General features: G+C 41.3%; 1 protein-coding gene and 2 long non-coding RNA genes across 5 annotated transcripts; 1 reads left to right on the top strand and 2 right to left on the bottom strand.

Moving 5' to 3' along the window:
* Window positions 1-6,017: 6,017 nt before the first annotated feature.
* On the bottom strand, window positions 6,018-11,501 carry LOC143412984 (uncharacterized). 2 transcript variants are annotated; one of them, XR_013093524.1, is made up of 4 exons: window positions 8,714-11,501; window positions 7,895-7,994; window positions 6,772-6,816; window positions 6,018-6,213 (listed from the first exon to the last, which is right to left on the bottom strand). It is a non-coding gene; the product is annotated as an uncharacterized LOC143412984 (long non-coding RNA). The 2 variants fall into 2 exon arrangements; XR_013093525.1 differs by lacking the exon at window positions 7,895-7,994.
* Window positions 11,502-11,795: 294 nt separating this feature from the next.
* On the bottom strand, window positions 11,796-21,818 carry LOC101475761 (nectin-2). Its single transcript, XR_013093463.1, has 6 exons — window positions 21,742-21,818; window positions 20,700-20,849; window positions 19,253-19,594; window positions 18,832-19,134; window positions 17,945-18,038; window positions 11,796-14,098 (listed from the first exon to the last, which is right to left on the bottom strand). It is a non-coding gene; the product is annotated as a nectin-2 (long non-coding RNA).
* LOC143412946 (inositol polyphosphate-4-phosphatase type I A-like) lies at window positions 15,523-25,674 on the top strand. Of its 2 annotated transcripts, XM_076874887.1 has the most exons (4): window positions 15,523-15,975; window positions 21,817-21,910; window positions 22,066-22,276; window positions 23,369-25,674. In XM_076874887.1, exons 1-3 carry the CDS (start codon window positions 15,872-15,874, stop codon window positions 22,117-22,119), a joined length of 252 nt encoding a protein of 83 aa, XP_076731002.1. In that variant the 5' UTR covers window positions 15,523-15,871; the 3' UTR covers window positions 22,120-22,276; window positions 23,369-25,674. The 2 variants fall into 2 exon arrangements, 1 of the variants encoding a protein (XP_076731002.1); XR_013093464.1 differs by lacking the exons at window positions 15,523-15,975; window positions 21,817-21,910 and adding an exon at window positions 21,967-22,000.
* Window positions 25,675-25,710: the final 36 nt, after the last annotated feature.

Genomic DNA, 25,710 nt, shown 5'->3' with positions numbered 1-25,710 from the left:
GACTTCGACTTCGACATCGACCTGCTCCTCCTCCTCCTCTTGCTCTCCCTCCATCCATGCTTGCAAAGTTCTTGAATTGGCTAAACTGAGGGCTTTTTGTAGTTGGCTAATTGGTGTTCAGTTTTACAAGTAAGTGCCTTCAGGTGTGTATTTGAGTGGTTGCAATTACCCGATGTGTTTTGTATTTTGGGTACATGTGTTTTCCAAATGGCACCCTGAAATTTCATTTTGTGAACAAAGTGTCTTATGTATGAAATAGAGTGTAGCATGCAGGACCATGTGTGTTGCATAAAGGAGTAAGTGTGTTGCATAATTGCAACTAGGGTGCAAAGCAGCGCTTTTGTTTAAGGTAGGGGTACATGTGTTTGAGGTATGGTAACAAAAGCTTCAAGTTGTGTTACTTTAGTCTAAGCATGGGTTTGTAGTGTTCAAGCAACGGGCAAAAACTGTAATATCTCAAAAAGTATGAAAGGTATGACCACCAAAAGATACAGCTGGCATTAGCACAGGGAGCAGAACAGATTCAAGTTTAAATGGTGGAAATCGGCTGAAAACGGAGGGAGTAGTTAACCAGCAAAGGTCGGAGCAACTAGAATAAGGTAGAATAAAGTTTAAAGAGAAACAGGATCTCAATAGTGTGAATTCACACAATAAACAGAGGAGACAGTTTTCTGGTTGTATGAATCTCAAACATACTGGTTCCAGTCTGAGTACATATACTGGGTAAGTGACCTGGAAACTTACTGGAAGGTGACTCTAACGCATGATAGGTGGAGCAACATGTGAAACCACAGCCCCTAAATGTTTGTTTACACTGTCTTCTTGAAATATCTACTTGTGTGATTGTGTCTTAAAAATGTTCTGTGTCTTTAAAACAGAGAAACCTCTGCTTTTATATGAACTTTTCAGACGACTAAAAAGGACGATAACTAAAAGGTGTTTCTCGTAGTTCTGTCAGTCTGTGATAAATATCTTATAAAAATCATTGATGTGTCACAGCTGTGGCTGTCAAAAATGATCTTAAATAAATACAATGAACTTTGCAAATTCTTCTTTAAGCTGACTGTCCAGAGATAAGCTATCAAACCTGTGATCGATCAATATGCCAGATCTACAAGTTTTTTAACTGAAGGAAAAAAGTGTGTGACTGAGGAAAGTTAGTTTTGCAAAACACCCCAAAAACACATTTTCAAGAAAATGATAAAAGGAATCTTGAGTCTATGTAAACCTGTTTAGAGCAGATGGTTTACTTTATTTTTACAAACATATAAACTTCATAGAAAAAGTAAGGAAACTTATATTTGGACAATCAGTTCTTTGCTGTCGCACTTCTTGGCAAAAAATCTTATGCTACTGGAAAGTGTTGGGTCTGCGCTTCCACAGGCCCCGCTGCTTTAGAGACTTATTCCCGTTAATGAAACAAGATGAACAGCTCAACCGGTTTTTCACATGCTAGCAAGGGAAGGATCTCAGAGCAGCCCCTCTGCCCTCGGTGTCAGACCACTACGAAGAACCATCACGCCACAGCAGCCTTTTATTTCTGTGACACACAGTTTACACAAACACCCATTATAAAAAAAAACCTGTGGTTATAAAAGATAAGGCACTTTCATGTATACTTTCAGTTATCTCCTAAAAGCAGGAAAAGTTGATTTCAATCAATAAGAGACCCTCTGACTGAACTGTGCTTTATTTTAGGTCCCCTTCAGATATGCGATAACATGCTAAATGAAATATAACTCTCCAAATGATGCTATAATTGACTCTTGCACACAGGATGTAGGGAAGAAAAGTATTTAAACTTCAGTTTCACGTGGTTATTGCTTCAAGAACGTAAAATATGATTTTGTGAGTTTGAAAACACATAACATTGTGTGCTAAAATCCTTCAATTCAGAGCCTGGAGACATGCTTACAGCTGAGTTTTACTAAAGACATTGCCCATATTAGGAAAGAGACATGTGTTTGGCTTCACTGATTATGTAATTTTCTGGCCCTCTTTCAATGTGACAAATCAAATACAGTCCACTCCGGAGCTGCAGACATTTCACAACTCAGAAACCACAACCGAAAAAAAATCTGCTTGATTTATTTATGCACTTTGTAAAAGACATGATCCACTTTGTCTGACTTTCATTATCTGTATCATTATTATATTATATGTAAACAAGGAAAGCTTTCCCCTCATAGACATAGAAGTACTCCTGATAATTTTATCACAGCTGTGGTAATGTAAGCCACAGCTGGCCAAACAACATGCTAACATGTGAAAAGGAGAATCCACGTCTTCATACACTGAACAAAAATATAAACGCAACACTTTTGTTTTTGCTCCTATTCCCCATGGGATGGACGTAGAGACCTAAAATTCATTCCAGATACACAATATAACCATCCCTCCCAAACAGTGGTCACAAATCAGTCCAAATGTGTGGTAGTGGGCACATCTGCTATATTGAGATAATCCATCCCACCTCACAGGTGTGCCACATCAGGATGCTGATCTGACATCATGAGTAGTGCACAGGTGTACCTCAGACTGCCCACAACAAAAGGCCACCCTGGAATGTGCAGTTTTGTCTCACAGCAAAATGCCACAGATGCCACAAGCAATGAGGGAGTGTGCAATTGGCATGCTGACAGCAGGAATGTCAACCAGATCTGTCGCCCGTGCATTGAATGTTCATTTCTCAACCATAAGCCGTCTCCACAGGCGTTTCAGAGAATATGGCAGCACATCCAACCGGCCTCACAACCGCAGACCTCGTGTAACCACACCAGCCCAGGACCTCCACATCCAGCAGGTTCACCTCCAAGATCGTCTGAGACCAGCCACCCAGACAGCTGCTGGAACAATTGGTTTGCACAACCAAACAATTTCTGCACAAACTGTCAGAAACCGTCTCAGGGACGCTCAACTGCATGCCCGTCGTCCTCATCGGGGTCTTGACCTGACTCCAGCTCGTCGCCGTAGCAGACTTGTGTGGGCAAATGCTCACATTCGATGGCGTCTGGCACGTTGGAGAGGTGTGCGCTTCACGGATGAATCATGGTTCACATTGTTCAGGGCAGATGGCAGCTGAGAATGTCCCAGTTCTTGCATGGCCGGCATACTCACCGGACATGTCACCCATTGAGCATGTTCGGGATGTGCTTGACCGGCGTATACGACAGCGTGTACCAGTTCCCACGAATATCCAACAACCTCGCACAGCCATTGAAGTGGAGTGGACCAACATTCCACAGGCCACAATTGACAATCTGATAGACTCCATGCGACGATGTGTTGCACTGCATGAGGCAAATGGTGGTCACACCAGATACTGACCGGTTCTGGGTCCCCAGACCCCCAATAGCGCAAAAAACTGCACATTCCAGGGTGGCCTTTTGTTGTGGGCAGTCTGAGGTACACCTGTGCACTACTCATGATGTCAGATCAGCATCCTGATGTGGCACACCTGCGAGGTGGGGTGGATTATCTCAATATAGCAGATGTGCCCACTACCACACATTTGGACTGATTTGTGACCACTGTTTGGGAGGGATGGTTATATTGTGTATCTGGAATGAATTTTAGGTCTCTACGTCCATCCCATGGGGAATGGGAGCAGTAACAAAGGTGTTGCGTTTATATTTTTGTTGAGTGTATATAAATTAAAGTTGAAAATAAAATAACTGTACAACAAAATACACAATACACAATATAGAACTATATAAGAATGTATGAAGAAATCTAAATATAAATAAATATATACACAATAACAGCAGCTGTACAAGTATTAACCGGAAATGAAGAATATAGTGACCAGTGTTGTGCAAAACCAAAGTCCAGAAAGTCCAGTGTGTGTGTAAGAACCACATGTGTGGGTCAGTACTGTGTGGTGGTGTGATTGAGAGACCGTATCACCTGCGGGAAGAAGCTCCTCCTCAGTCTCTCTGTGTTGGTCTTCAGGGAGCGGAATCGCTTTCCTGACCTCAGCAGAGAGAACAGTCTGTTGTTGGGATGGCTGAGGTCCTTCACGATCTTCCTGGCCTTGGTCCAGCACCGCCTGCTGTAGATTGAGTGCAGGTCAGGGAGCTCGGAGCGGATGGTGCGCTCAGCTGACCGCACAACCCTCTCTAGAGCTCGTCTGTCCTGCATGGTGCTGTTCCCGAACCAGGTTAAGATGTTTCCCGCCAGGATGCTCTCTATGGTGCACGAGTAAAAGTTCCTGAGCACCTTGGAGGGCAGTTGGAAGTCTCTCAAGCGTCTGAGGTGGTAGAGACGCTGTCGGGCCTTTTTCACCACGGTGTTGATGTGACAGGACCATGACAGGTCCTGCGTGATGTGAACTCCGAGGTATTTGAAGCTGTCCACTCTCTCCACTGGGCACTCGTTGATGACGGGGGTCTGGTAGTTCCTCTCCTGCTTAGTGCTGAAGTCCACTATCAGCTCCTTTGTCTTACTGACGTTTAGAAGGAGGTTGTTCCTCTGGCACCAGTTCTCCAGATTCCTAATCTCCTTCAGGTAGGCCGTCTCGTTGTTATCAGAGATCAGGCCCACCACGACGGTGTCGTCAGCAAACTTGATGATGGTGGTGGAGCTGGTAGTGGCCACACAGTCATATGTGTACAAAGAGTACAGCAGGGGGCTCAGAACACACCCCTGGGGGGCTCCAGTGCTGAGAGTGGTGGAGGCTGAGACATGTCCGCCCATCCTTACTGCCTGTGGTCTGCCAGTTAGGAAGTTGGAGATCCACTAACACATAGATGAGCTGAGTCCCAGATGCTCCAGCTTGGTGGTGAGTGTGGAGGGAATTATGGTGTTAAATGCAGAGCTGTAGTCTATGAAGAGCATTTTAACATAATTCCCCCTTCTAGTGTCCAAGTGAGTGAGTGATGTGTGGAGGAGATGAGAGATGGCATCGTCTGTGGAACGATTTGGACGGTAAGCGAACTGTAGTGGGTCCAGTGTGTCTGGTAGTGAAGAAATGATGAAGTCTCTGACCAGGCGTTCAAAGCACTTCATCACTACTGAGGTGAGGGCTACAGGGCGATAGTCATTGAGAGAAGCAGGGTGGGGTTTCTTCGGGACAGGAACAATGATGGACTCTTTGAAGCGTGTGGGGATCACCGACTGAGATAAAGAGATGTTGAATATCTCAGTGAATATCTAATTTGTGCTTTGGACTGTCACCAGATTTCTTCTAGAAGTTTCTTGCCAGTCAGCAACTATCTTGGCAACACCACTTGAGTTTGTGTGTTGCATGCTAACATCCTTATCATATGTGTAATAATACTAAAGCGTCATCTTATGCACACACAAAAAACAAATATGGCTCCTTCGTGCAGGGTTTTCTGGTATGTTCATTTATGCTTCCCAATTAAAAAAAAAAAAAAGAAAAAAAAAAAGAAAAAGCAAAGTTCTTGCTTCTCAGCCACTGCGGCCACATCCTCACCGTTTTTTAGGCAGTTATATAAACATACTGTGAGTGAGTCATAAGCTTAAATACAATAGTTGAAGGAACAAAAACTTAATGTTTAAAAATACCAGTCAAATCTGATTAAAGTAAATAATAAGTATACAATGTAGTTTTAAGACTTCTCAATGTTTCGTAACATTAATGTTCTATGAACTCGTGAGTCCAGAAATCTGAATGTCATGAAAAGTATTTATTATTCGTGTATTATTATTTTACAATACAAGGTTGTTTTTTTCCTGATACTTCATGCAAACCACATTTCTCCAGGCCTGTCCTAATCAGCTTACTCAGTATCACTAGATCCAATGCTGCTCCTCCAGCAGAGCACACAAAAGTAGGAGAGACCAGAGATGCCATGGCTTAGTTAGGAGACTGTTTGCTTCAAGGCCACTAGAGGGTGCTGCCATAAAACTACAATAAATGAATTGACCTTTTGACCTGCTCACACTCTTTTATGCAAAACCCTGCTGATGACACACACAGACACACACACACACACAAAGAGATTCTAGGTCTGACCAACCGTCTCCACCGTGGGCAAAAAGATGACAGTCAATAAAATTCTAAAATTTTATTTATAAACACAATGAATAGTAGTTAAAAGTCCAGTGTCCCATTTAGGTACAAAGTAAAAACACACAGTCCAAGGCCAGAGCCAGCTATGCCACAAAGCCAGTTGCACTCCACACGTTGTTCACTTCAACAGGGGTAGCAATTGTCCTCTGAGACCCACCACCCTGTAAGTAGAAAGCCTGCACAGAGCGACAAAATAAGACAATTCACTATATAATTCACAGCCCATCCATCCCAAACATATCAGATCATTAGAGGTTTTGTCACATTACATACCTGCACTGAGAGACAAAATAACACAGCAGTGTTTGTAATGTGGGCTATAAGTAGACTAGCATATCAGTGCAATCAATTACACCTGCCTCCAATTAGTCCAGCCCTTTTACAGTCATTGACTGGGTGAGAAAACACGAGCAAATCAACCCAAGAGACAAGCAGGAAGACTCTCTGAAGGCTCCTGTGGCTGCACAGGCAGTCTTACAATTACGAGGTTGGAGAGTTGTTGTTTCAAAATGTTCACACTGATTTCACATGCTCATTAACTCACAACCAGCTGACCATATATATTTCTGCTGCTGAGCTGCTTTTTGATGGAGATTTTCTGAATTTATTTTGCTACCATAAGAGCAGACTCCATGCTGAAAGCATGTGCACTGTCACTTGCAATGAGTGGCACTAATGACGCTAAATTTAATTACAGGTCATGGACAGCCTTCATAAATGCTCATATTACTCACCCACACTGAATTCCAGCACAGGTTCATCTGGGTCCTGACTATTTCCTGCAAAGTAACACAAACGTCATCAGAACATTAAGTCAGAGAAACAACATTTGGAGCTTTTGTACATGATAAATTATACTGCAGTAGTAAAACAAAGTCAAGCAGCAGTACATTTATTAAAATCACCTTCAGCTGTAATATTTAAACTGATTTAGTGTCAATTTAGATTATGTTGAGATTAAAATGAAACTAGTACCCTTGTAATGTCTTTTTAAATTAGAGGTAAATATTTGTATATTTTTTACATAATATAATTATATTTACTGGATTTTCTCTCTATTGTAGTTTAGTATTATAGTTATTACTTGTCTTGTTTTTACAATGATTTGCTCTGAATGCAGCCTTTAAAGAAAAGACTATCTGTTCAGTAACTATCCATCAGACTGGGTCCATGTTACCAGCCAAATGGGTAATAATTAAAGTAAGTTTTGAATTACGTATATTTGGGTGTTTAGGTGACACTTTTGCAAAAAATATATATAATTAGGTTTAAAAGAACTAAACATGTATGTATTTAAAAACAATAAGTGTGTTAGAATTACTACAGCAACAGGTTGTAGCTCACTGTACTATTTTTGAGCACAACTTTGGTGCTTTTGCCTCATTTTTAAATCAGTGATCCCAGTAGCACAGTCTAAGCAGAGACCTCAGTGCTTGGCAAACAATCAATAGAATCAATTTAATTATTAAAAAGAAACAAAATAAATGCCAACCATATAAAAAAAAACATAAACTTAAGGAAAAAACTAAACTTGATTTTGTGTCTTTAGGCTATTGTTAACAGCAAGCATGAGGTTAGTGCATATGTATTATTATTGGAAAGATTACTGCAAAGAAAAAAAGGTTGAACCAGGAGGGGGCGATGTTGCTCTTCTTACCATGAGTTACATGCAGGCTATTACTTACCATGTCACTCACATTTATTTCACAAAACAGCTGAACCCACTTAATTCGATTTAATTGTATTTATGCAGAGCTGAATCACAACAACAGTCTCCTCGAGGTGGTATAGATTGTAAGGTAGAAAGTCTACAATTAAAAAGAAAAAACCTCAATACAGTGGGAAGGAACAACTCACTTTTAACAGGAAGCACCCTCTGGCAGAACCACGGTCAGAGAGGGGCAGCCCGCTGCGACCCTTTGGGGATGAGGAGACGAAAAAGGGGACAAAAGACACACTGTGGACGAGAGCCAGAGATGAACAAGAACTAATTATTGAATGCAGAGAGGTGTATAAACACATGGTGGGAATCCCCCAGCAGGGTAGTCCCAGGGTAACTAAGGGAGGATTCATGGTCACCTGATTCAGCCCTAGCTATATGCGTTGGCAAAAAGGTAACTTTGAAACTTAATCTTAAAAGTAGAGATAGTGTCCGTCTCCTGCATTCAAACTGGGAGCTGGTTCCACAGAAGGATGATCCCCTTCTACTTCTAAATATCCTAAAAACCACAAGGAAGCCCACAGTCTGAGAGCAAACTATCAAACTACAAGGTCTTTAAAATAAGATGATTATTCAAGACCTCATGTGTGATGGGAAGGATTCTGAATTTGATGCTGGACCCACAAATCATAAAAGAGAAACACTAACTCACACACACCAGAAAGTGCCAAGAATTATAATTATATGTAATTTAGTTTTGCGTTCCTTTATAATGCTTTCAACTATACAAATAAGACACTTCATGGGGGCGCCTGAGCCTTGTAGACACAACAAATACTGAACAAACCTCATGCGCCCTGTTGTTGACAAAACGATAAAAATGAATGTGTACTTCTGTCTTATTTAGGTCATTTTTGTAGTTTTTGTAGACAGACTACTGTAATTTCTCAATAAAATGTCGCTTATTATCGCTCACTCTCAAGAACAAAAACGTGAGTAATTTCCCAGTAGCTCACCATATTTGGGATCTTCTAACATCCACACTTCATGTTTAAACGGTGGTGCGGAGGCGGTGTACCGTCGCAGGCCGGATGTAGCATTCAGCGCGGTGTGCCTTTTTTTCAGTTGCTAAGCAACAGATTTGTCCCGCCCCTTTCGTTATGACGGGGCGGGCCAGTCCTTTGACTGGTGACGTTACAAAGAAACGTCAGGTGACGTTACAAAGAAACCTTAAACCGACCTTATATATAGACCTGGCTGTTCAGTTGAAACGCATTCACACAGCGGGACAGCAGCGCTTTAAACGTTCAAACACGGAGTTTAACACAAAACAACATTTTAGACATAAAAAACAAAAAAGTGAAATGGCAAGCTCGAACTGTAACACAATGACAAATGATGAAACAGTTCAGACCAATGGGGATAATTCTACAGTACATGCTTTGGTATCCCTCTTGGATAACTTGGTCAGTAGTTTTTCGAACAAGCAGTTGTTAGAGCTTACCGCAGGCTATCCGGATTGCGTCACCGCTAAGCGGCTTGTAGGTTTTGTAGAGGACGTAATGGACCTGTGTGAACAGTCACTAGCAGTATCACCGCTGAGGTCTTCCCAGAACTCCCCTGTACATGAAAACTGTTCTGTCCACACCACTACTGGCAAAACGGTTTTGTCACGTGTGAAATTTTTGGACGATTCTGCTGAGCAGGAGTTTGATACAGCACAGAATATAGATGCTAACAGCCAAGAAACAGCTAACACAGAAGAAAGCTGTCAAAATGCTGACCAACACAGTGCTGCAAAAGCAGAAAACAATCCAATTCCAGATCCCCAGCAGCAGAAATCCTGTGTTGAACATGAAGCCAGCATCCCACCGTTAACAAACGTAAGTCAAACGGAGTCATATAAAAAGATACAGCATCACAGATCTTCTGTAGACTGTGAGCCACCTGAAAAAACAGACTTTGAAAGATGGTTAGAGACATTAATTCAGGCTGTGCTTTCAAAGCTTGGTAAACTTTTAAAGTGCCCTCATTCTCACCAAAAACGTTTGTTGGATCTACTCTTGGACAAATTCAAGGGGATGGATTTGCATTTAGACCGAAAAGTGCAGAATTATTTTGACTGCATTGCTAATGCGATTTTCACTGATATTTGTGACAAATTACATAAATTGTCACTAATATCATTGAAAATGGGGAGGAGTGGGGAGGAGGATTCAATGAATTTAATGGAACAACCAATATTTAATATCATAACTACTTCAGTATTCCAAGAACACCTGTTGGCAGTAACAGTTACTGATAGACTGGAATCATATGAAAAGAAAGAAAGATGCAGATTTTCAGTGGAAATCTTTGTGGAAGGACTGATTTCCCAGGTTGCAAAAAAATCAGGCACAGTCTTCAGCATTGAAAGTGCTGAAGCTATCTCCAACCGGCTTACCATGAAAATCTGGACTGAAATCAGGGCCAGATACGACAAAATCCCACCAGAGAAGTTCAAGAAACTCAGCGAGAGGGTTTTCAAATCCCTCTGTAAAAGATGGAAGCATGCATCTTTGGTGACATTCTGGCAATTAAACTTCCAAGATCTTGATGAAGATATTGTTAAAACTTTCAAAAGAAAGATATTCACAGAACCAAGTTGCATATCTAAGTGCTTCTCATCGGTGCGGGCATTTTTTGGGAGGTGTAAGGGAAGAAACAAAGTTTCCACTTTATAGTGACATCGTGATATCAACAGCAAAATATTTTCTAAAACTCACTGGACACTTTAAATGAGCTAGTTTTACATTTAGATCAGATCAAGTCATTTTTGAAATCCCCAGGAATGGTCGCGGCAGATGGCCACCCCGCCCTGAGCCTGGTTCTGTCGAAGGTTTCTTCCTCTTAAAAGGCAGTTTTTCCTTCCCACTGTCGCCTCGTGCTTGCTCAGAGGGGTTTGTTCTTTTGGGGTTTTCTTTTTAATACTGTAAGTTGTTACCTTACAGTGTGAAGCACCTTGAAAACACCATTGTTTCCTTTGGTGCTATACAGATTGAAGTGACTTGCACTGATAACATAACTAAGCTGGGACTTTAATTTAACATCAATAAAATTATAAAAATATTACATCTTGATTTCTGCTTGTTTTCATTGTCTGTGACTTAATGAATACAAATGTGTAATTTAACAGATTCTTTCTTTATGTTAGTCTGACCGGTGATTCCACGTTGGCCTTAGGTGTTGGCGCGGATACGCTGCAGCCCCTGAGCCATTAATGGCCCAGCACACTACAGTAAAAACAAAACAACAGCCATCTGTCCAACTAGGAAAGGAAAATAATAAACTGCCTCCTTGGAGGCAACCTGACTCAAAACAGTTGCAGTCCAACTCAGACTGACTGCAATCACTCTCAGGCAGATTGATGAAGATCTGCAAATAACTGTTGTCTAATTTATAAACGCAGACAGATTGCCAACACGTCTGTTCACAATAGAGGACTGTACTTACATGGTTGCAAACTGGTTGTTATCTTGCTTATATGAAAACATTACTTTGGAGCAATGAAACTCAAACACATTCATTTTTAAAATGCTTCAAAATGAAATTTTGAAATATTTGGCTTTATGCTTTGAAAGTGCCGTTGTGAGTGGGAGTGTGAAATCCTTACTTGATGTGTTCCCTTTGCCTTTACTGTTTTCAGTTTTATCAGTTTTCAGTTTTATTTGTCATATGCAAGTTAGCACAGGGTCAACATTGCAATGAAATGTGTTTGACGAGCAGCAGTCACTCAGCAGCATGGTACAGTAGAAGAAAATATAATAAAATATAATAAAATAAAAAATAGAAAAATAGTAAAGAGCAAAATATTAGAGAGACGTGGTAAAAGAGAAAAGATGACTAAAAAAAAATATATATATATATATATGTATCTATAAATATATGTACACTAGTGATTAAATAAGAAAATCTTGAAAAGAAATATGACGGGAGGTCAAATGGGATATTGCACAGGAATGAGCAGCAGAAAATTACAGTATTACTCAGACTTTTAATAGTCATATTGTCAGTTTTGGCCGACGGTCATGGGTCACTTCCACTAAAATAGCACGAGACTGGAGTAAAATGTACTTTATTAATGAGAACACATGGTGATACAGCAAAGAATCCAACCCTTCTGAAAAGCAAATGGCTTCCTGTTATACTCTACCTGATTCAGGTGAGCATCTGGAATAGACCAAGTCTGGGGGTCAGCAAACCAAAGGGAAACAAAACCCTCCCCATAAGAAAACCACTACAATATAACCAACACGTTCTCACTCCCAAAGCGTAACATTTTACGCTAGGTGACAAATCGTCACCATATTACGTTTTCGGCTACCCACCACGTTCCTAAATGACGACCTCGGAAAAAAGAGGAAATATGAGAACTGTCTGGACTGAATCTACACATGTTTGCTCTTTTTCTTCAAATCGCTTAGAAACACGCTATTTAACATCATTAAAGTCCTGGTTAAGGTCAGGAATAAGGTTATGGTCAGGGCTAGGGATAAGGTTAGGTTTAGGGCTGGAATACAGGGCTGGAACGTCTATTACCGCGGGAGCGTCATTGAACTGGATTCCAGCCATAGCCCGCCGCGTACCATAAGAACGCCGAAGGTCTCCTTTCACGTTCCTCAGGAACGCCGCGGGACGTGACAAAACGTCGACATGTTACGCCTCGGGAGTGAGAACGGGCTGATATAACACATCATAGACATATGAAGATTTGTAACAAGTCCTATAAATAATTCCATAACATATAAACTTCAGTCTCTTCTATATACATTAAAACAGCGGTCCCCAACCTTTTTTGCGCCACAGACCGGTTTATGCCCGACAATATTTTCACGGACCGGCCTTTAAGGTGTCACAGATAAATACAACAAAATAAAACTAGTACCGATACCGGAAAAAAAGAAGATTTATTCATAACACACGTGAAAGACCCAGGAAAACAGAGTTAACGATAAAAACGATAACAAAATAACGATAAAAAACGATAAAAACTCTGAAAACCATACATTTCACACCCGAGCCTCATCTCTCGACCAAACGACGGTCCGTGGCCCGGCGGTTGGGGACCGCTGCATTAAAACACCTTAACCACAGTTAGGTTTCAGCCCTCGCTGACTCAGAACAAAGTAAGACAATCAGAGTTCGATTGGTTTTTACTTGTGCAGGGGAAGCCTGGTCGGATTCTCAGAGTTGCAAGCTCTACACCCAAACTCAGACAACTCCAACTCCAGCCTCCACTCGCAGCCTTTTATTGAATGAAAACAGTTACACAACCGCCCATTGTAAACCCCATATGTTGTGTGGTAAAAGCTAAGGCACTGTGTGTGTGTGTGTGTGTGTGTGTGTGTGTGTGTGAGTGAGAGAGAGTGTATGTGTGTCTGTATACGTGACTTCCTGCTTACAAACGTTTTAACCGCATCTCTAGTCATAAAAGGGTCATCTCCCCTCAACCTCGTATATGGCTTAACCTCTCTAACAGTCCACCATTTACATGGTGAGCCCATAAAGGGCAGGAAGTGAACATTCCTTACCAAATAAGGAAACCAGAATCTTACATAGATTGTGCCTGCAGTTGAAAACTATAGCTAGTAACATCCCCAACATCCTACATGTGGGGGAGGAACAGAAAATATCTGAACATACAGTTCAAGACAAGGTCCAAGCACAATAATGACAACTTTTAACAAAATCACTCCAACACACTCCCCTAGCCTGGCACATTGGTTTTCTCCAGGAGCTCATAAGCAGGTGATTGAGCTGCTTTTACTCTTTACAAAGTGAGTACTGTTAACACTTCTCTTTTTACATATACAACTAATTTAGGTTACAGACAAATGATTAAATGTGAACAGCTCTAACACAGGTTCTTTTCCTGACACAGGTAGGATGGCCAGTCCCCCTGTCTCTTCACCTTTAACGAGTCACTTAAATAACAACCCAAAAAGCCTAATAAAGAATCACAATCAACCAGTGTGTGTTTTTCTTCATTACGGTTTTTAAATACAAATCAGTCAGTCAATTAATAAAAATACAAGTAAGGGTAATGGAACCCCTGGTCTCCATTACACACATAAATACCATAAAGACACTAAGTCGTAGAGCTCTGAACTCCTTGCTTCTATGATATTTACACTTCTTCTTGGCCTTCTCCTTCACTCTGAGTCACTCCAGGATAAACGCATCAGCTCAGACATACAATAATTAAAATATGTGTAGGTGACCGTTTGGCAGAAGACGATGTCGAGGCGGTACTGCAGTGACACGTCCGTGGCTATCGTCGGGGCGGTGTCCTGCATCAGAAGGAAGTCAATAGACTTCTTGGCTTTGTTGCTCATCATGGCGCTGTAGTCCGTGGGCGTGGCCTGCAAAAAGTGTAAATAAACCATCAGAGACCAAACACAAATATGCCTTCCAACCACTAGTTTAGACAACATCTTGCAAAGAGTGTGTATTTCAGAGTGCAGTTTTTTTTAAATTTGACAGAAACAGAAATAAAGACGGAAGAGAAGGACAACAGGGAAAGCAGAAGCACCGACACACTGAAATCTTTTAGGGTCAAGCTCCAGAACTAGCCACAAATCCTGCTGGAAAGAACCTAAAAATACTTAAAAATACTTGCAGAGATCGAATGGAGCCGTTAACTCAAAAGCCTGGTGTCAGGCATGTTCTTTAATAAATAAGAAACGAGCTGATATGTTACAGACCCCAGTCTTTACGTAAAGAAAAAGCTGACATTTAGAGAGAGAGGTCTGGGCTTCTCTGCTTGGGCTGCTGCCCCCGCGACCCGGCTCCGGATAAAGTGGAAGAAAATGGATGGATGAATGAATCTTGAAAATGAACAAGTCTTCCAGTACAGAGTAAAATGTGAGAGTGAAAATATTGCGTGTACTTAAAACCCCTGGAGGGTCTTGGGTCGATTTGTGGCTATTTTCAAATTTTGATTACATGCCATTTGCACAGTGTTGAATGGACTATAGCCAAATTCTCCAAAAAAAAAGTTTGATATGATTTTATTTCAAAATTCAAGTCTGACTTCCTTCAATTAGCTTCAGTGGCTAAGCTACAGACAAACTTACACTATTGTGCTTAGTGGTCGATTTGTGCCCCATTGAAACCCATTATAAACGCTATTTTTCACTGCAAATTAATTACGGTCAAAGGGATCGTTGATGTTTAGCGTTCATTTTCATTTTGCAGGACGGGCCTTAGAGTTGTAATTTTTTTATTTGTCCACCGGGTGGCGCCCTTGCTCCACATTTGACCCCGGGCTGGAAAACAGCGGGCTGCTTAGATAGACCTGCGGGAAATGAAGCCTCATTTCCGGCGTGCAGCAGCGGCTTCGCCCGCTGATCGGGCGGGACAATTTTTTGGTCCCTAGGACCGTGAGAGGGTGCTTTTTTTTTTTTTTAGTCAACAGGAAATGACGTATTTGTTGTCACGTGGTATCGGGCGTGTGTGCTGGAAAAACGGGTCCCCGGTGATCGTGCCCCGGTAACAATGGCGTGTCCAGCGGGGTGGCCTGGGGGGGCACAGGCCACCCCCCAAACCAGACTGGCCACCCCAGGTGCCACCCCAAAGGCAAAACAATAAAATTCAATCAAATATCAAATGTCCGATTATGTTTTCACGGTGACGCTCAGATATCCGAGTGTAAGTGAATGCAGCATCGCTTCTGCGCTATGCGCATCACGTTAGCAAAGGTAGGAGAGCCAAGCGCGAAAGATGGCACTGCAGGAAACAATTTTTCGGTGAAAGAAAATGAGGACAGAATAAATGTTCCGGTAAGTAATATCAAGTTTGTTGAGTTTAGTAAACTTCGGTGAAATTAGAATACCAAGGAAAAAAATAACACTTAAAGAATTATTGCAGCTGTGGAATATTTCAGACAGTATGCTACTGAGGGCAGCTAACATAAGAGTTATGCGTTATAAGATATAATCTAAGTCGTAACATTGCTGTATGGAGCTGCAGATTTGGTTGCAGGTTAACATAGCTGGACTGGCCATCGGGCATACCGGGCATATCCCCAGTGACTTATTTTTTATTTTTTTTGTAATGGCATGAACAATGAGAGGTGGTGGATTGGCCAGATGCAGGTCGATGTGTAGAAATAACTCCGTTGTTTGGTGGTGGCTATGACGGGGCTTCCACAGAGGCAACAGGTGGATGAGGGAAGGGGAGGCAGGAGGAGAGACCCGAAGCAGCCACCAGTCCGAGTGTCAGGTGAACTGAACTTCAGGTAAGAAGTTATGACCTGCAGTCTATCTGGGTCAGATATAAACCAAGTTTAGGTGGAGTTTATTTTCATGTTGCTGACTTTTTACTGTCAGTTGCAATAACTCGTACTGCGTTCTAGCCAGTTTGACGGAGTTTTTATACAGCTGGGTGGGTGCTATGATGTTACTGATAGTGAACTTTATTTTATTCATAAGGTTAGTAGAGTTGCCAACGGCTCCTTAAAAAAATGGAATGGTCCCTCATTCAGAGAAAATATTACGCGTTTCGTATTGAGCTGAGAAGAGACGCAGTTTGTCCCAGACTTTAGCTAGAATGGAAAAAAGACACAAAGCTGGATTTATTCTGTCTTTATGCTGCACAGCTGCCTCTTCTCTCATTCTCTCCCCCTCCCTCTCCTGTTGCTACTTCAATCATGAAACTGATCAATGATCAGCTGATCGGCTTTTCTCTCTTGTTTATCGCCCACTTTGCGCCAGAAAGAGGAAACCAGCAGATGTTGCGCTAAACAACAGCAGCACGTTTAAGCTTGATCGGCTGTTGTTAGAATGTATTTAATATTAATTTCTAGTATCAGCTGATGTTTGCTGGAGCCACAGCTGTAAAGCTGCTGGTCATGATGTCTGTTTAGATATGTGGTGAGAGGGAAACATGAAGATGAAACCAGGAGATGTCCTTACTGAACCATCAGAGCTGAACAGGTGATGGAGAAACAGGTTTACCTTTTAGGTCACATGAATGAGTTGAAGGGAAGTTATGAACTGTTTCTGAGAGACAAATAACACCAGGATCCTTTTTTATGTAGCAGACAGCTGGTAACTGTGCAGGGGCGGGTCTAGCAAAGTTTTGCCAGGGGGCCAGGTAGGGCATTAACAGGGAAAGGTGGGCACAAAGAAATACTTTTCTTTCTTATTCTCATTTAAAATACCCAGTTTTTATTAAATAATTATCTAAATCTTACAACCAAAGTTTTTATCTGACGTAAAATGTATAGAAATCATACATATACCAACAAGACTGTACATCACTGTCACAACAGGGTTTGTTTTCAGTCAAAGTCTTTATGGCTTTACTACCTGGTGGGTCGGTCTGTAGTAAAAATGCCCAATTTTTTTGTCCCAGTCCAGCCCTGCAGGTTAATACTGGCAGTGTCACCATGCCAGCTGACTGTATTTTATCATCAGCCAGTGTTGTTCTTTATCAATATTACCAAAGTTTACGATAAGGCAGCATAGAAAGTATTTACTTGCTTTCAGGTTTCATTCAAATGTTAGTCTTTTCAGTTGTTTCCCCACTTTTTTCCTGTTTCAAAATCAAACACCAGTTTGTGAGAAGATTATCTTCTTTTTTTAACAGGCAGATAAAGTTTTGCATTGGCATTGGCTAATTTGTCAATTGTTTGTTACAAATGTTCGTATTTTAATTTTCAAAAATGTTTTTGCCCAAAACATATGTGCACTATATGTCAGTAAAAATACTATGCAAATATTGCTGTCCTTGACTGCTGAGTAAACACTGACAAAGCACTGATTGTATCTCTTGTACTTTATCAACGCAGTATCTAAAAACTTTGCACCGTAGTGGTTAAAATCTCATTCTAATAAGAGTTAAAAGTGCATTTGGTTATTAGGTTTATAGGATTATTGAATTATGGTTAAGGGTTGGTAGAATTTTTTTTTAAAACATTATCTGCCAATTAAATCTGCCACCCTTCTCCAAATCTGTGCCCCTACCTGGCCCCCCCAACAAAAATTTTCTAGACACGCCACTGGCTATGGTAGTTCAGATAGGACTACTGGGAATGAAATTTGAGAAATTATATATGAACAAAACCTCACAAACTTTGTTAACCATATAAAAACACTCTATACCGCTCTTTTTTTTTTCATGGCTCAGCACAGGTCACTTGAGACAAACAAAAAGAACCAATGAAATGAATGTTTCAGCTGAAACTGTTATTCAAGCTACTTTACCTGCTCCATGTAAAATTTGCACTTGGATTGGCTTCTGTCACACACTCAAATGAGTCCTCAGATTTTGCTCTGATGTTCACTTCTGTGGGAGAGACTGCAAGAGCAGAAAGGCAGCTGTGTTAATCCTGAACTGAGGACACAGTAATAACATGAAAATAATGTTTCGCCAATGTTTCCTACATCTTGAATCCAAACTCGACAAACTTTTGGGACTGAGGCTGATGTTGTGTGGTTCAGGCCATGATTCAGTCTTTAGCAATAACAATGGTCTTTTTTTTAATCAGTCTAGATGTTTTTGTCTTTCAGAAAGAATTTTCCCATCTATTGTGACAACATGCTACAATGTGACAAACAGGAGGCAAAGTCATGAGATTTGGGATGTTTCACTCCCATTCATTTAAAAAAACAAAAAAGCACACACTCGAGAATAAAGAGGAAAAACAAAACAAAGTATCTGGATAGGACTTGATCCTCTTTCCAGTAACAAACATTTAGGTCCACTTTCTTAGTTTTAGTCATTTCCTTGAGGGTTTTGTCAAACATCAAAGTAAAACTGCCTCTGTTTTATTTAATTATGTAAGGAGTCGAACCAAAGTTTGGTACATGGAATGTTTTGTCTTTACTACACATAAAGCTTTTAGCGTTTTCAGAATTCAGCAACAGATTATATCTATCAGTCCCTTAGTAGTGTCCTAGGTATTCTGTCTGTTATAAATAAACTGTACAACTGTTTCACTAACAGAGTCCTGCGCTTGAGTCTGTTCATGCATTGCGACTGATGCGTCCACTGGCTAATTTTCAGAGATTTCCAAGAAAAAATATAACAAATGCATCAACCATGGATAAAAAAAATAAATAAATAAACTACATCAGCAACTGATACTCACAGTAGATCTGTATAGTGAAGGGCAGACTTTCAACTTTAGACAGGAAGTCACCACTGATGACACACTGGACCTGGTGACCGTTAATCTCTCTCATAGGAACACCAAACAGAGAGCTGACTGTGGTAGTCGTGCCATTGTCATACTGTGTGGAATTTGTTGTCGTCCTCACTTTGTCTCCCAAAGCACCAGTGAGCCACCTCACCTCTGCAGGAGGCTTCGATCCAGCAGCCGTGCAGGTAGCAAATAAAACCTCTTCTGTGCCCAAAGTGGGAAGATTGTCCTTGATGCTTGTGAAAGGAGGCACTAGGAGAGTTACAGCACTAATTTAAATGAACATGCAAGACAGATGGTAACAATAACTGTTTCTCACATACAAACACAAGAGTATTTTAAAATAAAGATAAACAAAAGTTTAGTATACCAAGCAAGTTTAGAGGTATTTCTGTCTTCTGATTTCCACTGGGAAACAAGGTGAAGATGCACGTGTAGCTGCCTTCATCCTTCAGGGCAACATTGGATAACTGGAGAGTTGCATTTTTGTCATTAAAATTCCCAATATATTTAAATCGATCATCACGTTCACTGACAAACTGTGGTCCATCTCTGGGTAGGATAGTTAGAAAATTGTCATTGTGAGGTTTTTCTCTCGTCCTCCTCTGCCAGGTAATCTGTGTCAGGTCATCATTGGTATCCATGACATAACACGATAACATAGCGGTACCTCCTTGAACCACTTTCACATTTCCACCAATCACCCGGAGAGCTGTAAAGAGCATTCACACAAAAATTTAATGAATAATGTATGTGTGTGTGTGTGTGTTGGGGTGGGGGTGGGGGGTTAAGGGTGGTGTCTGAGAGGCAGATGTGCAAAATAAGGACAATCATGGATAATACCTCCCTCCCATTATGAATGAAATGTGCTCTATTTGGAAGCAGCCCTCCCCTGTCGACAGGTTGTGTGTGAAACTTTAAATCATCAAACTGTAAATTATAAATTTTAAATTGTTATTGATCCCTTTACCCCGAGTCCTAAAGTGAATATTTATTTTCTTACTCTTCTTATATTTATTGTTTGTTTATTTGCACTGGTGTAACTGAAGCCTCGTCGTCTCGTCTCTCTATATACTGGACTGTATGTAGCGGAGATGACAATAAAGTTTACTTTGACTGCAGCAGCAAGAAGGCGCACCGAGGGCTCTCGCGCTCACTTTTCGCGTATAGAATTTCGAAAAAAAAAAACATCGGTGCAAATTATAAGTCTGTATCATGATGTCTGGTGTTTTCGTGTTTGTTGTTTTGTTTTTATTTTGTTTTATTTTGCGAGTTGGTTATTAGATGCTGCTCCAGTCAGCCAGAGAATCCCCGTCCTCTCCTCCCTGTGTCGCAAGCAGCGGGCGCGCCTCGCAAACGGAGGGCGCCCTTATCCCCAGCAAATGGCCGTAAGAACACCGATCAGTGTCTATGCCATCCTCAAAATGCGCTGGCATGATGTCGGGGCAGAGTACGAGCAACTTTTTTGCCGATGCCCGTGATGCCGCCCTGGGCAACCGTCCGTCTCGCCCATATCAAAAACAGTTACTGATGAGTACTTAGCCAGGAGTGGGTTATAAAAACAAAACACGACTCTCAATCCTACACTTTTACATTTTTTAAAAACATTTTTAAAACATAATAATTTACAATTGATGTTTAGCGTAGAAACTCGAAGTGATCACCTACAGTGAAGAAATTAAATACCAAAACGAAGGTGATCGCGGGCAGCTCACTAAAAAAAAAAGGGGTTTTCTTCTTATTTAAAATAAGAGATGTAAGACGTTTTCTATTCTACCTTCGACCAAAGCAACAGCAATAAAGGATAATCCACGTACCTTCAGCGTCTGTACTCATCAGAAGCACTATCATCAGAAGCATACGTGTCATGGAGTCACATCGTAAAGGGAAACGGTGGCAGTAATTGGCACAAAAGAAGGCAGCTTCATCCATCCGCAAATCTTAAAGTTATAAGAACGTTCCAAAGTCTGGGGAAAAAAACGTTGTTAGGTCGGTAAACGAAATACATATTCGTGTAAACCAGAGGCGGAGCCAGGGGCTTAGCCCAAAAGAGTAGTATGCATGTGGGATTTATTTTTTTTTTTGGGGGGGGGGGGCTAGAAATGACTGAAAGATTAATTGGCTCTGTTTTGACTTTTGCTCAAAAATATATATATATCACATGTGCAGGACACCTTAAACTAGTTTTTTTAATTAAGCAGCAAGGCAGAACAAGGTCAGGGCTGTATCAAGACATGAGGACTAAACCCCAATTCAACCAGACCCAGAACTGATCCAGAATTAAAACAGGACTACAACAGTTCAAAGTCAGGACTACTTGGGATTTAACCAAGACAGAACCAGAATCAGAACTAGATGATACTAGCACTAAAAATCATCATAGACCTGCACTACACTTATTTTTTTTAATTCTACCAAAGTACACTATTTAGACTGACACGCCACTGTACACAGATGGTCTGAATTTGTGAAGCGAGTGGTATCGCATTTATCGAAGTCGGCTCCTCGTTGTTTTTTCTAAGCCACGATTAGGCTCATTGAGAGCAGGCATGTGCATGCAGACAGTGTTTGTTTTTACATCTGGTGGGTAACGTCCCTCCCTATATTTTTGGAACAGTACCTCTGAAGCTTGATTTAGATTTCTGCAGGAAATTTACGTTCTAACTTCAGATGTAACACCTCTTAACACTAAACCGGTCCATCATGCTGTTGTTTCCAGTTACAGCGTATATTTCCTGCTGAAGCATATTTCAGGCATAAGACAGAAACATTACAAAAATATACACCTGCAGGCCACTCTATTGTCTTTATTTGACTAAATGCACTAAATTGCTGCCACAAGCTTTTGAACACATGTACCTAATAAAGTGGCTGGTGAGTGTCCTCAGTCCCAGCTCGGATACAGATGTGTCGGTGTGTCTTTGTTCCCTGCAGTAGTGCCCTCTCCAGCTCAGTCATCATCCACATACCCCAGGACACTGTCCGAGCCAAAGAGATCATCGCCTACGTCAACACGCTGAAGACTCAGGTCAGCTATTACGCAGAGAGGCTGTCTCAAGCTGCCAAAGACCAATCGGCCAGCAGACTGGAGTGGACGCTCGCCAGTCTGGTTGACAAGGTACTAAAAGTGTTTGACGTTACGTGGGGACGCTTCATATTTCATTCATACCCTCTTCCTTTCAGACCCGTCAGCTGGTGGCAGTGTGCGGCTGCAAGCTGCTAGCTTCAGCTATTTAGGCCCTGAACGCAGTACGAGTACATCGCAACCAAAGCTTCTCCTTCCGCTGAGTCTGAACAAGTAGTGCTCCGCAATGACAAGGATACGCTGAGAGCAAAGTACAGCGGTCACAACAGCCAGTCGTCACTGCACGTGGACTGGCACGAAGAGGAGTGGGTGAGTTGATCAGCAGTTATTGGCTGTTTTCTGATTCCAGATTTTTTATTTCTTTAGCATGACAACAGACAAGCTTAGTTTCTTGGCACACATTGTGGATACAGCTTGATATCTTAACTACACTCTGAACTCTGTTTTTCTTTTCTTGTTGCTTCTTCTTCTTCTTGAGTCATCCCTCTCATGTTGATTTCCAGCTCAGGTCACTCCTTACTTTTAAGAAGTTGGAGGATTCGTGAGCAGATTTTTCCTTCACCATATCAGCCGACTTTATTCTATGAGAAAATACTCTTAAATGACTCGTCTTTAAAAAGTGTTCAGTGTTTTATGTCTGGTCTGTGTGTCATCTTTGTCTTTACAATGTTGCAGCAATACTTTAGTAATGATATGATATGATATGATATGATATGATATGATATGATATGATATGATATGATATGATATGATATGATATACCTTTATTAGTCCCACAAGGGGAAATTTAAATGTTGGTTTAGTGTAAGCTCAGCTTTTTAACTAATGTAAGAAGTGTTATGACTGACTCGTTTTTAATACCTAAATCTGGCCTCAGTGCACAAACCTAAATGAATCGGTACATATGAAAGCGCCCAAGTCACGAGCTGTGTTCAAGGACATGGATAAAACAAAAAGGTTCAAATTTGTGCCCAAAAACCCCACAAATCAGTGTCACTGTTTTAAAATCTGCTGCGAGACCGCTCTAAATGTCAGCTTTTTCTTTACGTAAAGACTGGGGTCTGTAACATATCAGCTCGTTTCTTATTTATTAAAGAACATGCCTGACACCAGGCTTTTGAGTTAACGGCTCCATTCGATCTCTGCAAGTATTTTTAAGTATTTTTAGGTTCTTTCCAGCAGGATTTGTGGCTAGTTCTGGAGCTTGACCCTAAAAGATTTCAGTGTGTCGGTGCTTCTGCTTTCCCTGTTGTCCTTCTCTTCCGTCTTTATTTCTGTTTCTGTCAAATTTAAAAACAACTGCACTCTGAAATACACACTCTTTGCAAGATGTTGTCTAAACTAGTGGTTGGAAGGCATATTTGTGTTTGGTCTCTGATGGTTTATTTACACTTTTTGCAGGCCACGCCCACGGACTACAGCGCCATGATGAGCAACAAAGCCAAGAAGTCTATTGACTTCCTTCTGATGCAGGACACCGCCCCGACGATAGCCACGGACGTGTCACTGCAGTACCGCCTCGACATCGTCTTCTGCCAAACGGTCACCTACACATATTTTAATTATTGTATGTCTGAGCTGATGCGTTTATCCTGGAGTGACTCAGAGTGAAGGAGAAGGCCAAGAAGAAGTGTAAATATCATAGAAGCAAGGAGTTCAGAGCTCTACGACTTAGTGTCTTTATGGTATTTATGTGTGTAATGGAGACCAGGGGTTCCATTACCCTTACTTGTATTTTTATTAATTGACTGACTGATTTGTATTTAAAAACCGCAATGAAGAAAAACACACACTGGTTGATTGTGATTCTTTATTAGGCTTTTTGGGTTGTTATTTAAGTGACTCGTTAAAGGTGAAGAGACAGGGGGACTGGCCATCCTACCTGTGTCAGGAAAAGAACCTGTGTTAGAGCTGTTCACATTTAATCATTTGTCTGTAACCTAAATTAGTTGTATATGTAAAAAGAGAAGTGTTAACAGTACTCACTTTGTAAAGAGTAAAAGCAGCTCAATCACCTGCTTATGAGCTCCTGGAGAAAACCAATGTGCCAGGCTAGGGGAGTGTGTGTTGGAGTGATTTTGTTAAAAGTTGTCATTATTGTGCTTGGACCTTGTCTTGAACTGTATGTTCAGATATTTTCTGTTCCTCCCCCACATGTAGGATGTTGGGGATGTTACTAGCTATAGTTTTCAACTGCAGGCACAATCTATGTAAGATTCTGGTTTCCTTATTTGGTAAGGAATGTTCACTTCCTGCCCTTTATGGGCTCACCATGTAAATGGTGGACTGTTAGAGAGGTTAAGCCATATACGAGGTTGAGGGGAGATGACCCTTTTATGACTAGAGATGCGGTTAAAACGTTTGTAAGCAGGAAGTCACGTATACAGACACACATACACTCTCTCTCACTCACACACACACACACACACACACACACACACACACACACACACACACACAGTGCCTTAGCTTTTACCACACAACATATGGGGTTTACAATGGGCGGTTGTGTAACTGTTTTCATTCAATAAAAGGCTGGAGTTGGAGTTGTCTGAGTTTGGGTGTAGAGCTTGCAACTCTGAGAATCCGACCAGGCTTCCCCTGCACAAGTAAAAACCAATCGAACTCTGATTGTCTTACTTTGTTCTGAGTCAGCGAGGGCTGAAACCTAACTGTGGTTAAGGTGTTTTAATGCAGCGGTCCCCAACCGCCGGGCCACGGACCGTCGTTTGGTCGAGAGATGAGGCTCGGGTGTGAAATGTATGGTTTTCAGAGTTTTTATCGTTTTTTATCGTTATTTTGTTATCGTTTTTATCGTTAACTCTGTTTTCCTGGGTCTTTCACGTGTGTTATGAATAAATCTTCTTTTTTTCCGGTATCGGTACTAGTTTTATTTTGTTGTATCTATCTGTGACACCTTAAAGGCCGGTCCGTGAAAATATTGTCGGGCATAAACCGGTCCGTGGCGCAAAAAAGGTTGGGGACCGCTGTTTTAATGTATATAGAAGAGACTGAAGTTTATATGTTATGGAATTATTTATAGGACTTGTTACAAATCTTCATATGTCTATGATGTGTTATATCAGCCCGTTCTCACTCCCGAGGCGTAACATGTCGACGTTTTGTCACGTCCCGCGGCGTTCCTGAGGAACGTGAAAGGAGACCTTCGGCGTTCTTATGGTACGCGGCGGGCTATGGCTGGAATCCAGTTCAATGACGCTCCCGCGGTAATAGACGTTCCAGCCCTGTATTCCAGCCCTAAACCTAACCTTATCCCTAGCCCTGACCATAACCTTATTCCTGACCTTAACCAGGACTTTAATGATGTTAAATAGCGTGTTTCTAAGCGATTTGAAGAAAAAGAGCAAACATGTGTAGATTCAGTCCAGACAGTTCTCATATTTCCTCTTTTTTCTGAGGTCGTCATTCAGGAACGTGGTGGGTAGCCAAAAACGTAATATGGTGACGATTTGTCACCTAGCGTAAAATGTTACGCTTTGGGAGTGAGAACGTGTTGGTTATATTGTAGTGGTTTTCTTATGGGGAGGGTTTTGTTTTCCTTTGGTTTGCTGACCCCCAGACTTGGTCTATTCCAGATGCTCACCTGAATCAGGTAGAGTATAACAGGAAGCCATTTGCTTTTCAGAAGGGTTGGATTCTTTGCTGTATCACCATGTGTTCTCATTAATAAAGTACATTTTACTCCAGTCTCGTGCTATTTTAGTGGAAGTGATCCATGACCG

Source organism: Maylandia zebra, linkage group LG16 (assembly GCF_041146795.1).
Source record: "Maylandia zebra isolate NMK-2024a linkage group LG16, Mzebra_GT3a, whole genome shotgun sequence".
NCBI lineage: Eukaryota > Metazoa > Chordata > Actinopteri > Cichliformes > Cichlidae > Maylandia > Maylandia zebra.
This window is presented reverse-complemented; position numbering and strand designations above follow the sequence as displayed.

Bases quoted from the DNA above. Each gene is read 5' to 3' on its own strand.
- LOC143412946 (XM_076874887.1), top strand. From the start codon at position 15,872: ATGACGGGGCTTCCACAGAGGCAACAGGTGGATGAGGGAAGGGGAGGC. The intron at 15,976-21,816 runs GTAAGAAGTTAT...TGTTCCCTGCAG, and splicing joins TCAGGTGAACTGAACTTCAG to TAGTGCCCTCTCCAGCTCAG. The intron at 21,911-22,065 runs GTCAGCTATTAC...TCTTCCTTTCAG, and splicing joins TCAACACGCTGAAGACTCAG to ACCCGTCAGCTGGTGGCAGT.